A 14,130-nucleotide genomic window follows, 5' to 3' on the forward strand; every position below is an offset into this window, starting at 1 on the left:
ACTCTCTTTCTAGGGCTCTGGCTCGAACGTGCTGGCGAGGCAGCTCGGGGTGGTGAAACCACAACAGAAGAGGTCACTTAGATGATGATGAAACCGTTCTCTCATTAAACGTTGTGTCCTGATGAACTGACTCAACCTTCTTTGATTTTCTTACCTGAATTATTGAGCGTGCATCAAGACATTTTGACTTATTTCGGCGAGGATTGCCTTAAACTTGTATGTGAGTATGAGCGAACAGCGTGTAAGATAGCAGACTAACCACCTGTGATTCAGGCTCAGATGCAGATAGAACAGGATTACACCTAACAGCCTGCAAATGAAATCTTTGGTCAAGGGCCACTGAGCTAACCAGATCCTCCAGAAGGCACAGAGCCGGCTGTTGAACGAACGGGTGAGACAAACTAATTTTACTATCGACGCTTTGAAAGCCAAAGAGGAGCTCCAAAGGAATTGAATCGAGTGCAACTGGACTTGGTATATATCCGTGAAGACGTTTCACCTCTCATCCAAGAGGCTTGGATGCCTTTCTGACTAGACCAAGCTAGTCTGACTGACTGGTGATGAAACTCAGATCCATTCAGTGGTCATGAGTCGTTGGAGCAGTTAGTGACCGACTGTTGTTCTTGGAGGCTAAGCTTCTTGGGTCTCCTGGGTAGAGATGAGGCCAAACTCCTCAGGACAAGACTCAGCAGTTTATCTACACTTAAAGGAGAAGACACACTCCTTCGAGGACAGCAACGTACACATTTTGGACAGGGAAGATAGATGGTTTGAAAGAGGGGTGAAGGAAGCCATCTATGCGAAACTGGAAAAACCATCCCTCAACAGAGGAGGAGGTCTGCGACACCACCTATCTCCCACTTACAATGCCGTCCTTTCATCTCTACCCAGGAGACTCAAGAAGCCTAGCCTCCAAGAACAACAGTCGCTCACTAACGGCTCCAACGACTCTCATGACCACTGAATGGAGCACTAACGAAGTCAAAACAAACACCCCCAACGACCGTCGCTGCTTAACATCGGATCACAAAGAGCCACGCATATCAATACCTCTGATAATGACGGGCGTTGCTAAACATCGGAACACAAAGAGCCATGGACATCTATAGCTCTGATAACGACTCCTAGAGGATACATTCTGAGTCTCATCACCAGCCAGTCAGACTAGCTTGGTCTAGTCAGAAAGGCACTAACTGAGGAAGCCTCTTGGATGAGAGACGAAACGTCTTCACGGATATATATCAAGTCCAGTTGCACATGATTCAATTCCTTTGAATAACCATGACCTGGATGAATGAGAACATTCACAGACACCAAAGGAGAGCAGATCCAACAGACTCACGTCGCGTCTAGATGAGACTACTTTCCAATGTGTTATTGAGTTCACAGATAAGGCTCGTCTAGCTCAACACAGAAAGTGGAAAACCAGGCAGCAAAAGAAATTTGACCTACTTGCTGCACGTCAGAGACATCGGCAGACAACGGACGGCGACATCGACACGGACGGCAGACACACCCCGGAGATGTGGACAAGTGGGTGAAGAATCTGTCCAACAGACAACTTACCCAGGCAGAGAAAGACATCCTTGCTAAGGGGCTGAATTTTGCTGTCATGCTGATGCAAATCCCACTAGTGGAACTGATCACAGCCACAGAATCAGCGATCCGAAAAAACAACATCGCGGATCCGGAAGCAGAGCAACTGTGGACGAAAGTTTCAACCTGCCTCAGCAATGCGAAGGTGCCACCATCCAACATCAGTAGAGATTACAGGAAAGCTCTCATGACTCTCAGTAAGGACAATAACATCATCATCCTCCCAGCAGACAAAGGAAGATGCACTGTTGTATTAAACCAGACAGACTATCACGAGAAAGTTATGACATTACTTAGCCACATGAATACTGTAGCGAATTCGGGGGGCAGCCCGGAAAATGCCGCAGCCAGGACGCGAACCCAGATCTCCCGTACCATGGGCGACAACGTTAACCAGTTGACTAAAGGGTCCGACCCGTTAGCCAAGGGCTAGCGAGTCTGTTTATCCGTGCACGTTACACAACCCCCCCTAACTTCGGGAAGCGCGTCCCCGCGCTTCAGCATATCAGCTCCCTCACGCCTCTGGGCGCACACGCTTCCGATGGCCTCACGGTCTCACCATCCCACTTCTGATGCCAACGTTACCCAGTCGACTCGACTGGTTAACGTTGCCGCCCGTGGTATGGGAGACATGGGTTCGCGTCCCGGCTGCGGTGATACCAGGGCTGCTCCCCCCGAATTCGCTACATTTGTGTCAGAAGTGGGATGGTGAGGATAAATAGACTCGCTAGCCCTTGGCTAACAAGTCGGACCCTTTAGTCGACTGGTTAACGTAGTCGCCCGTGGTGTGGAAGACACGGTGTCGCGTCCCGGCTGTGGCAGTTCCCGACTGCCCCCCCGAATTCACTACAATACTTATGAGCCCCTGAAAACGAGATCCAGGCAGTGGTCGAAAGAAATAGGTCTCAGATTGTCTGAAGCTGGTAGAACAGGACAATGCTTTTGACAGAATTGTGTACCACAGATTATACCCAGGGGGCCCTACACCTAGTCTGTATGTGTTACCTAAGATAAACAGGATGTGTCATTACAGCCTATTGTTTGTATGATCAACTCAGTGACCTATAACATCTCTAACTTTCTGGCATCTGTTCTTAAGCCGTTGGTAGGCAGTAATGAACATCACATTTACAACACTGGATGTTGTGGATACGACACTTGCATTGTCGCCTCCTAACGAGATCCTTGTCGCGTCCTGACTAGATCCTTGTCGCTTCTTGACTGGATCCTTGTCGCGTCCTGACTAGATCCTTGTCGCCTCCTGACTAGATCCTTGTCGCCTCCTGACTAGATCCTTGTCGCGTCCTGACTAGATCCTTGTCGCCTCCTGACTAGATCCTTGCTTGTGTTGTATTAACTCTTAAGAAGTACGTCGCTCTGGGTACAAGCGTCTGCTACAGGAAATTGTAACATTGTAATTAATTTGGAGAGAGTAACAATTCATTTGAGTAATGTGGTCGTTAAATTAGGGAGTAATAATTAATTTGAGGAGAGCAGTAACTCATTTCAGAGTAGTAATTAGCTGGAGGATACTGATTTGCGAGAGTAGCAGTTCATTAGAGAGTACTGGCGGGAAATCAGTTCCACACCATTTACTCCGCCTTTTCAAGGCGGGAACATTGCGCCATCAAGCTGCCCCGCCGTTCTGCGGTAAGGCGGCAGTGGAGGTAGTGTTGCGGGACAGCTCCCTGATAGATAGTGACAGACAGACAGTCTGACTAAAGTAAAGCGAGACCCTGTTAGCCAATGAGAAGAGACTTAGGAATGCGTGCGTGCTGCCTATTGTTATCCATTGCACAGCACAGCGTGGGTTAGTTGTTATAGTGGTTTACAGACTGTCACACAGTGTTAGCTTAGCATAACGTGTTAGCGATCAGACGTAACATTCCTGACTCCTACACCTCGACTGAGCTGACGCTAGACAGTGACTAACCAGCGACGACCATAATAGAACCAGTAAGAGTGATTACCAGCCCCCAGAGAGAGATCAGAGTGTGCAGCCAGTGACAGCGCGAGTGTCTGCAGAGTGAGACCATCCCAGCCAGGCTAGCCAGCGTCCGTCATCGTCTGCAGACTGCAGGAGCAGTGCAAGGTGGGTTGCTAAACCCGTAGCCTAGCCCGGCTAATTAACGCCAGAGACTGTGTTGTCGCACCATAATTCCCAGCCTCCAACTACTTAATATAAGAACATCTAAACCCAGTCCCGCGACAAGTGGTGTTCAGAAGTGGTGATATTGGATTGCATTCTGTCTCCATACAGAATAGCGGTGCTATTGCTATTTACGTTAGCGTCCTTGCTAACTAGCAACCGGCTAATTACGTGCAGTAGCACTTTATCAAGGCCATCGTTGCATGTGATCTAGATGATGTTGGAACCTACTGAGGAGATCGAGCACGTGGAGCACGGTGCTGTAGGGGGGGGGGAGAGGATAGCGCTGTGGAAAGCGAAATGGAAAAGCAGATGTGTCGTCTAGCCCAAATGTTTGAGCGGTCCCTCCTTAACCAAGAAAAGCAGGAACAATCAATGGAGGAGGTGAAGTGCATGCTTAAAGGGGTACTTGTCGGGCGAGTTGTGCCACATCCCCAACCTCCCGCTGTGCAGCAATTGAGCACGGGACTCCGCCCGCTCCCTAGTTCCCCGCAGCCATTCAATGGCTATCAGGAGGGCTTTGATAGTGGCCATGGAGCCAGTCATAGCATCACAACATTGGAGGTGCAGGACATGGAGTTAACTACTCCACTGGTCCCCCGTCCAGACGGACCGGATGTGAGACCCCGTGAATATGCTTTGCCCCCGGGAATGGAGAATGTCGGCCCAGTAGCGGATGGCCGCAACAGAAGTCACCATCCCAAACCCCTTGTCACCAGTACTCCAGCGGAGCGGGGTGGTAGGAGCGCCAGAGCCCGGAACGCATTTCCGGAAGGGAGTCACCATTTCCTGAGCACGCCCAGCCGGGGTGACGCGGCGCCGCCTACTGGTGGTACCGGAGGGCCGCCATCCGTCATAACAAATAGTCCAGTGGTAGGGAACGGTCGGGACCGGAGTAGTAGCTACAGGAGAGAAGTAGGACACGAAAGTGAAGTGAAGCTGCTAGCTACCTACGATGGGAAGGGCGACTGGGACTCCTTTATTGGCCCGTTTGAGAGGATGGCCCGGAAGCGGAATTGGAGCAAGGAAGTCTGCCTGGACATGCTCTACCTGCGACTGCGAGAAGGCGCTATGTCATTCGTTATGGCGCAACCGACTCCTATCCGCGAGGACTACGACAAGCTGGTGGAGCAGCTACGGCGCCGTTTCGGACGAGAAATACCCGAAAGTACTGCCCGCCGTAAACTGAGCGAGGTTCGGCAGGGGAAGGAGACTAGCCTGTCTGAATTTGGAGAGGAAGTACGGAAGCTGGCTACGCTAGCCTATCCAGGGGTCGACGTCGGACTGCAGGAGGAGTTTGCGGCCGAGGCGTTCCTGCGAGGCCTGCGCAACCAAAACATCGCCTACGAAGTCCTGGGCTCCGAACCTAAGACCCTGGCAGACGCCCTCAAGAAGGTAGAAGCCCGAGAATACGACTATCGAGCAACGCTTGGAAGGGAGAGCGAAGCTAAGGGGCGGATTCGCCGAGTGTCATGGGATGATGAGCGTAAAGGGGGAGCGGCAAACCCGACATCGACGGCCACCGGCGCGACGCAGTCCGACCTAAATGCTGACATCAAGGAGTTGAAAGCCGAGGTAGCGGCGCTGCTGCAGGAAATGCGGCGTTCCTGGAAACCGTCCCCCCCGCAGCTGACATCCGACACAGCCGAACAGAAGAAGGAGGAACGGGGCAGAACTCTAGAGCGGCCGGCGAGCAGCACTAATGGGCAGCGGCGTTACCAATCACCGAGTCCGGGCGCCACCCCTAGAGGCTCCTGTTACCAGTGTGGAGGCCAGGGCCACTTCAAACGAGACTGCACCTCCCGCTCACCGAGCCCTCACGTCAAGGAAAAGGCCGATAGCCAGCCAGCACCCCGCATAAACCGAGCAGCAGGAGATGGTCCTAGTCTGGTAGTGCCCATCACGGTCAACAAACTGGAACTCAAGTGCGTTGAGGACACCGGCGCGGAGGCGACCGTCATGTCTGAAGACACCTTCCGTCAGCTGGAGCTAGCTGGTCAGCCAAGTGTGGGGACTGCCGTCCTGAGGAACGCGGAGGAGGGGAAAGAAATGACCGAGACTCCGAAGTATAGAGTCACCATCCGCTTGGGCCGTAAGACCAAGGACTGGGACGTCTACGTCGCACCCATCCGCGACCCCTTTCTCCTGGGTCTGGACTTTATGCTAGCCGCCAGAGTCACAGTTTCGGTCGGAGGACAAGTACACGTTGATGGAGAACCGATCGGCACTGTCGTCATAGGCAGGTCGCTAGGAGAGTACACGGTTTCCAGAGTACTGCTGGAGTGCCCCTCGACTTTACCAGCGGAGAGCGAACGCGACGTCTGGGGTCTAGTGGAAGGCCCAAAGCCAGGAATTTCTGCCGTCCTGGAGCCCACTGGCCTTGCAGAAGGAGTCTCTTCAGGCAGTGTAGTAGTCGACGTTGCCAAGAGAGTCCCTGTGCGACTATGCAACTTGTCGCCCCGCGAAGTGACCCTAAGGAGAGGTGTTTGCTTGGGCGTGTTGGTTGAGGCAGAGGAAACCCCGTCCCTAGAGCCGAACCCCACGAACCCGGCGGAGAAGGAACAAGTGTCAGTGCGACGGCTGGAGTCCGCAACAGCCTTGGATCTACCAGACCATCTGTCATCCCTGTATGCAGCCGCCAGTAAGGAGCTCGAAGAGGGGCAGCAGAGAGCCCTACTGCAGCTTCTGGTCAAGCACAAGGAGGTCTTTGCAGCAGCAAACGACGACCTGGGCTGTTTTGATGCTGTCCAGCACCGCATCGACACCGGAGAGGGACGCCCAGTACGCCAGGCAGCCCGCCGCACACCGCTGGGGTTCCAGCAAGAGGAGGAACAGCACCTCCAGGAAATGCTGAAGGCTGGAGTGATAACGCCATCGACGTACCGCAGCTCACCCCATGCCCTTACAGGGTATACGCCGAACCGGATGATGCTTGGCCGTGAAGTCCACCAGCCCCAAGGACTCACTCTACGGGTGCAGGAGGCCAACGCCCATCGTAGTCCCCCAGCCGAATATGTTGCTGACCTGGAAGCCAACATGCTAGACATCCACGAACTGACACGTGAGCGTCTCCGTACATCTCAACTCCGGAGCAAGAAAGACCACGATCTGCGGGCCCGTCAACGCACATTCCACCCCGGAGATCTGGTGTATGTCAGGGACGACGCGCGAAAGAAGGGCCAATCGCCAAAGTTGAAGCCACGGTGGAGAGGCCCGGCACTCATAACAGAGAAGATGGGAAACGTCCTGTACCGTGTCCAAGAGGGCAGGAAGGAGAGAGTCCTCCACCATGACCGACTGTTGCCCTACCTCGCCGAGGAAGTACCCATCTGGATTCAGCGGAGGCGGCACGCACTGCTGCAGATTCCGGCGTCAGGAGAGAACCTGCCGAGTACACCAGGAGAAGACCTCGAGGATCCGGAAACAGAGGCAGCGGACGACAAAGAGATCGAGCGACAGGAGGATATCGGTGGACTGGCGGAGGATCAGGGGTTCGAGAGCGATGACGACCTCGACCTACGTCTGGAAGACGTGTTCCCCGATGAGGAAGATGACACATCGGGCCCCCCCACGGAAGCCCCACGAAAGCCCCATGAAAGCCCCACGAAAGCCCCACGAAAGCCCCACGAGCGCCCAGGTGTCTCCCTCCTTGTCTCCGCCCTTGGCTGCCAGCAGTTCTCCAGGGGAGCCGACCACTACTCGACGCCGAGAGGCCGCAGCCCGTGTTCCAGGCGGGCAGTCTTCCGCCCCTGACCCAGAGGGAGCCGAAGCAGACGTTGCTGAGCCCCTGCCCCTCCCCACCACTAGACAGGGCAGAACAGTCCGGCCGCCTGCCTGGCTCCGGGACTCTGTTCGAGACTGATCTTGACGGACGTGACTAGTTGACTTAGGGGGTTACTATGCTAGTCACAGGAGTCCTACTTTAATAGTGACCACCCAACCAGTTTATTTTGACGCCCTTAGTTCCGGGCCTAGTTGTGTGCCGGGTGTTTTGTCCCGGGTGTAATTCCGACTCTAGTTCCCAGAGTTATTTTATCTTTATGTTGAAGGGACTCAACAATCTAAAGGGGGGGTAGTGTTGCGGGACAGCTCCCTGATAGATAGTGACAGACAGACAGTCTGACTAAAGTAACGCGAGACCCTGTTAGCCAATGAGAAGAGACTTAGGAATGCGTGCGTGCTGCCTATTGTTATCCATTGCACAGCACAGCGTGGGTTAGTTGTTATAGTGGTTTACAGACTGTCACACAGTGTTAGCTTAGCATAACGTGTTAGCGATCAGACGTAACATTCCTGACTCCTACACCTCGACTGAGCTGACGCTAGACAGTGACTAACCAGCGACGACCATAATAGAACCAGTAAGAGTGATTACCAGCCCCCAGAGAGAGATCAGAGTGTGCAGCCAGTGACAGCGCGAGTGTCTGCAGAGTGAGACCATCCCAGCCAGGCTAGCCAGCGTCCGTCATCGTCTGCAGACTGCAGGAGCAGTGCAAGGTGGGTTGCTAAACCCGTAGCCTAGCCCGGCTAATTAACGCCAGAGACTGTGTTGTCGCACCATAATTCCCAGCCTCCAACTACTTAATATAAGAACATCTAAACCCAGTCCCGCGACAGTAGTCACAAAGCCGAATCGACATCTGTGTAAAAGGGACAGCTGGCAGGACGGGCCAGCCGACACTGTTGTGTTACACGTCACACTGTTGACACGTCACACTGTTGTGTTACACGTCAGGATGCTCTGTTACACATCACGCTGTTGTGTAAAAATCACGCTGTTACTCGTCACGCTGCTGTTACACATCACGCTGCTGTGTTACACGTCATGCTGCTGTGTTACACGTCACCCTGTTGTGTTATACGTCACTCTGCTGTGTTACACGTCACCCTGTTGTGTTACACGTCACGCTGCTGGGTTACACGTCACGCTGCTGGGTTACACGTCACCCTGTTGTGTTACACGTCACGCTGCTGTGTTACACGTCGCGCTGCTGGGTTACACGTCACGCTGCTGGGTTACACGTCGCGCTGCTGGGTTACACGTCACGCTGCTGTGTTACACGTCGCGCTGCTGGGTTACACGTCACGCTGCTGGGTTACACGTCGCGCTGCTGGGTTACACGTCGCGCTGCTGGGTTACACGTCACGCTGCTGGGTTACACGTCGCGCTGCTGTGTTACACGTCACGCTGTTGTGTTACATGTCACACTGCTGTTACACATCACACTTTGTCTGCTTCTGGAGCGCCGGCATGCTGTATAAAATATCACACACCGGGGTGGCGTTATGCCACCTTTGTTTGGCTGTGTAACAAACACAAAGGTGGCGCAAAGCCAGGTCTTCATTAGGGCAACACTGTGGGATCTCTGTGGGAACATGTCTCTGTGGGAATATGTCTGCTGTAATGTGGGAGTTTCCACGTTTTTCAAATACATTTATCTGATAGCTGCTAATGTGGCCACTCATAATGGACATAATGTGTCCATGCATAATGGCGGACCTGCCATTTCAAATTGGTGCGAAGTGCATTTTAGGCAGCAGATGATGTGAATGTCATATCTACATTACCAAACACTTTAACAAACCTGGATTCCTGCTGAAAAACTGAGCTCTTACCTGAGCTGCACCAAGACTCCAGCTGAATATGAGTCCTGTTATGACATTTAGATTGTAGAGAAGACCGGACTTGGCCGACCCTGCACCGATTTTATTGGAATAAAAGACATGACTGAACTGGTACCAGTCTGGGTTGGTGTCACTAGTACCCGCTCCACTGGTCTTACTGGCAGTATCCTCTGTGTTGTGGCAGAGCGGGTCGACCACACGGCTCCTCCCGCCGGCGGCTCACATCACGCAATTCCAGAACCGAGCAAACCCCCGGAAGAGCTGCAGCAAAAACAACATTACTACATGAACTATCTGCCAAATACTTGTCCAAATGGTTACTGAAGTATCTACTGAGTAACGAACTGAACCATCAGCTGATACTCAGAAGTCAGAATTACCTTCTGCATTAGCATCCGGGCAGCTGCCATTGGCTCTACTAAGCCACATGGGAGATACTTTGTATTGCTGAAAAAGAATGTCCATTTTAGTTGATATAATTTTCAGCTGATTTGATTTTTATTTTATTACATACAATACTCTGTTTCAACCAACACATCACTGATGAGTATAAACGCTGCCAGCAAAGACTCTTGTAAACTAACTAAACCTCTAAACTATTGTGCTAATGTATTGTCTCCCTGTTCTCTATTTATGTCATGTGAAATGTATAGTATATATGTATAGTATATACATATGTATGGTACATGTGTATTGTATTTTTAGTTATATGTATAGTATATATAGTATATATGTATAGTATATATGAACAGTATGTATATTATTTATGTATAGCATGTATGCATCGTATATATGTATAGTATTATAGTATATATGCATAGTATGTATGGATATATGTATGCATGGTATATATGTATAGCATATATGTATATTATAGTATGTATGTATAGTATATATACATAGTATGTATGTACCGTATATATATGTATTGTATGCATGTATAGTATATATATGTATAGTATGTATGTATAGTATGTATCTTACAAATAGTATATATGTATAGTATGCATTGTATATATAGCATTATGTACATTATATGTATAGTATGTATCAGTGGCGGCTGGTGCTAACAGTTTCTGGAGGGGGGCGCAATTTACCTTGGCGCAGCACACCTGAAAGCTACTTCAATGTCCACACAGTCAGAGTTATTAAGGACAATGTAGTCTATAGATTTTACCAGGGGTATGAACCCTGATAACAGGTGAGCAGGGCAGGGCAGAAACAGGCTGGCCAATCAGGGAATGGGGAACAGGTGAGTAAAGCAGGGGCAGCAACAGAAATGGCAAGTCAAATAGGCCTCCTGCAGACTGTGCGATTTGGGCCGTCTCAGACGAAAGATGACTAAACGAGGCAAGATCTTTGGTCGTGGCTCCAAAATGGTGGTTCTATGTGGCACTGAGAGACAGCTTCAAAGACGGCCGTTATTACGGTCTTGTGTAACGCAGTGTGTTTGGACCCAATTGCAGAGAAGAGGCAGAGACAATTTGTAAAGTACGAAATCACTTTACTGGGCTCTAGCAAAAACACACAATGACAAAAAACCACTGCCAAACAGGTCAGGCAATAAAGCCAACTCGAATAAACATGAAATACAAAAACTCAGCAAAACACTCTCTCACACAGAGGAGGCAGATGAGGTTTCAGGAGACACGGGCTTCCGCAGACCAACGTGAAGCTTTTCCAAGACTTGACTCGGAATCTCTGCAAAGCACCCAGCCAAATAGTCCCCAGCACAGGTGCACTTAATCACAGGCCAACCAATGCACAGGTGCCACTCATAATGGCTGATTTTAGGCCGATAGGAAAATGTCACCTCTTGGCTGCCGATCCTCTGGCTAGTGATCGTGTCAGTACCCCCCTCCCAGGCCGGAACCCAGCACCGTTCCTCTGGCCCATAGCCCTCCCAGTCCACCAAACACTGGATGCTACGACGCACCCAGCGGGAGCTCAGAATCCTCCGAACTGTGTGGGCAGACAGCCCGTTGATCAGGTGAGGGGGAGGCGGGGGTGGGACTGGAGGAGACAGGGGGCTGGTGGAGACAGGCTTCAGGAAAGACACATGGAACACTGGATGGACCTGCATGGAAGTAGGCAATTGCAACCGGTAGGAAACCGGACTGATCTGTGCTACCACAGCGAATGGACCCACGAAGTGCGGAGCCAGCTTCTGATTCTCCACCCGCAGTGGGAGGTCCCTGGACGACAACCACTGGAAAGAAACCGCTGGCCGCCGCCGTCGGTTGACCTGCTGAGTGTACCTTGACCTGGCATGTAACAGCGCAGCTCGGGCCCTCCTCTAGGTCCACGCACACTGCCTCACAAAGCCAGCTGCCGCTGGAACCCCCACTTCAGCCTCCTGGTCCAGGAACAGTGGCGGCTGGTACCCCATCATGCACTCGAATGGCGACATGCCGGTTGAGGAGGACTGCAAGGTGTTGTGTGCATGCTCTGCCCACAGCTGTTGTGAGCTCCAGGAGGACAGGTTGGAAGCAGTCAGACAGCGCAGCATGGTCTTCAGATCCTGGTTCACCCTCTCCATCTGCCCAATGGACTGAGGGTGGAAGCCTGAAGAGAGGCTGGCAGTGGCCCCGCGGAGGGAGCAGAAGGCCTTCCAAAAACGGGGTAGAACTGAGGACCATGATCCCTCACCAGTTGGATCCTCCTCTCCCTTGGATGGCCCACAAGACGAAACGAATGCTCCCATTCCAAGACCTGTGGCCGCACTGCAGGGGGCACATACAGACAGTCCTGTGGGCCGCCCCCAGGCCCTGGATCAGTCCATTGTGCAGCCACCACCTCGGTCTCTACCCCCCACAGGACCGGTGCGATGATGCAGGATGGGCTTGGGCTCTGCACTCCTCCGAGCTGTAGCATCAAACTGGCGAGTGCATCGGCTTTGGTGTTTTTACTGCCCAGGAGGTAAGACAATACAAAGTCAAACCGGTTGAAGAAAAGAGCCCACCTTGCTTGCCGGGAGTTCAGCCATTTGTCATTGCGGCTGTAGGACAGGTTTTTGTGGTCGGTCCAAACCACAAATGGATGCCTCGAGCCCTCCAACCAGTGCCACCATTGTTTCAGAGCCTCCACTACTATCAGCAACTCCCGGTCCCCAACATCATAATTTCTCTCTGTGGGGTTGAGACTCCGGGAGAAAAAGGCACACGGCCTGACGACGGTCCTGATGCCCACCTCTGACGCATCCACCTCCACAATGAAGGGCAGCACTGGGTTAGCATGGATGGTGACGGGGCTAGGTGTGAAGCACTGTTTGAGCCGGGCGAAGGCCCGGTTCACCTGGGGGGTCCAGCGGAATGGGGAGGAGCTCTTCTTGGTGGTGTCGTTTATCGGGGCCGCGATGGTGCTGAAGTCCCGGATAAACCTGCGATAGAAGTTGACAAAGCCCATGAATTGCTTGACCTGCCTCACCGACTTGGGCTGGGGCCACTCCGACACAGCTCGCACCTTCTCTGGATCCATTGACATGCTGGATGGGGAAAGGATGGAGCCCAGCAAGGAGACTGTGGTGGTGTGGAATTCACACTTCTCCGGTTTGACGAACAGGTGGTGCTGCAGCAGCCTCTTCAGGACCCTGCAGACATGCTCCTGACGGGTCTGGGAAAACACAAGAATATCATCAAGATATACATACACGAACCTGTCCAGCATGTCCCGCAGGATATTGTTCATGAGCACCTGGAAGACAGCTGGGGCATTCGCCAAGCCAAAGGGCATCACCAGATACTCGTAGTGGCCCGTCGGAGTGATGAACACCGCCTTCTACTCATCCCCCTCTCAGATCCGGATTAGATTGTAGGTACTGCGCAGGTTGATTTTGGTGAAGATGGTGGCCCCTAAGAGGTGTTCAAAAGCGGTGGCCAGCAGAGGGAGAGGGTACTGATTCTTGATGGTAATGGCATTCAGGGGCCGGCAATCTATGCAGGGGCAGAGTGTGCCATCCTTCTTCCCCATGAAGAAGAATCCAGCAGCTGCTGGGGAAGTCGATGGCCGGATAAATCCTATCTCCAAGGCCTCCTTAATATACTGCTCCATGGCAGCAGCCTCTGGAGCTACGAGGGAGTACAGTTGTCCCCGAGGAGGGCTGGTGCCAGCACAGAGCTCAATAGCGCAGTCATAGGAGCGGCGCGGAGGAAGGATGGTCGTCCGCTTTTTACTGAACACCTCCCGGAGGTCAGCATACTCAGGGGGAACATTGGCCTCCACTGCGTGCCGGGGTGTCTCCTGAGGATCCTTGAGGCAGGAAAACTGGCAGAGAGGGCCCCATCCCTCCAGCCGACCTGCGGTCCAATCCAGCTGTGGGTTGTGTAAGGCCAGTCAAGGATACCCTAGCAGCAGAGGATAGGCGGGTGAGTCGACGAGGTGGAGGGAGATCTCCTCCCGGTGACTCCCCTCCAGGACCAATGTCACAGGAATGGTGCAAAGCCGGAACTTTCCGGACCCCAGAGTGTGGCCATTGAGGGCTGTCACGTTAATGGCCTCCTCCAAGTGTCGGGTAGGGACGCCCCACTCCTGGGCCCGGGCAATGTCTAGCAGGTTCCCGGCGCCGCAGGAGTCGACAAAGGCACTGAGCTGATGTGCCTGAGAGCCCAAGGAAACAGTGGCGGATAACAAAATACGGGGCTAGGGAGAAGGAGGTATGGAGACTCGACCCGTCAGAATCTCCCCAGCTACTGACAGGACTTGTCTTTTGCTGGAGCCTTGGGACAGTGGGCGACGAAGTGGCCAGCCTCTCCACAGTACAA

The 14,130-nt window shown here is 52.6% G+C and overlaps 1 protein-coding gene across 1 annotated transcript in view; it reads right to left on the reverse strand.

The window, feature by feature from the left end:
- si:dkey-181m9.8 (E3 ubiquitin-protein ligase RNF31) overlaps window positions 1-14,130 on the reverse strand; it is an 81,388-nt gene that overhangs the window by 18,922 nt on the left and 48,336 nt on the right. The window contains exons 15-16 of the mRNA XM_056293956.1: window positions 9,751-9,817; window positions 9,529-9,631 (exon numbers count right to left, since the gene is read on the reverse strand). Of these exons, the coding sequence (XP_056149931.1) occupies window positions 9,529-9,631; window positions 9,751-9,817 (170 nt within the window). The remainder of the gene's footprint in view (window positions 1-9,528; window positions 9,632-9,750; window positions 9,818-14,130) is intronic.

Source organism: Lampris incognitus, chromosome 14 (assembly GCF_029633865.1).
Source record: "Lampris incognitus isolate fLamInc1 chromosome 14, fLamInc1.hap2, whole genome shotgun sequence".
Classification (NCBI taxonomy): domain Eukaryota; kingdom Metazoa; phylum Chordata; class Actinopteri; order Lampriformes; family Lampridae; genus Lampris; species Lampris incognitus.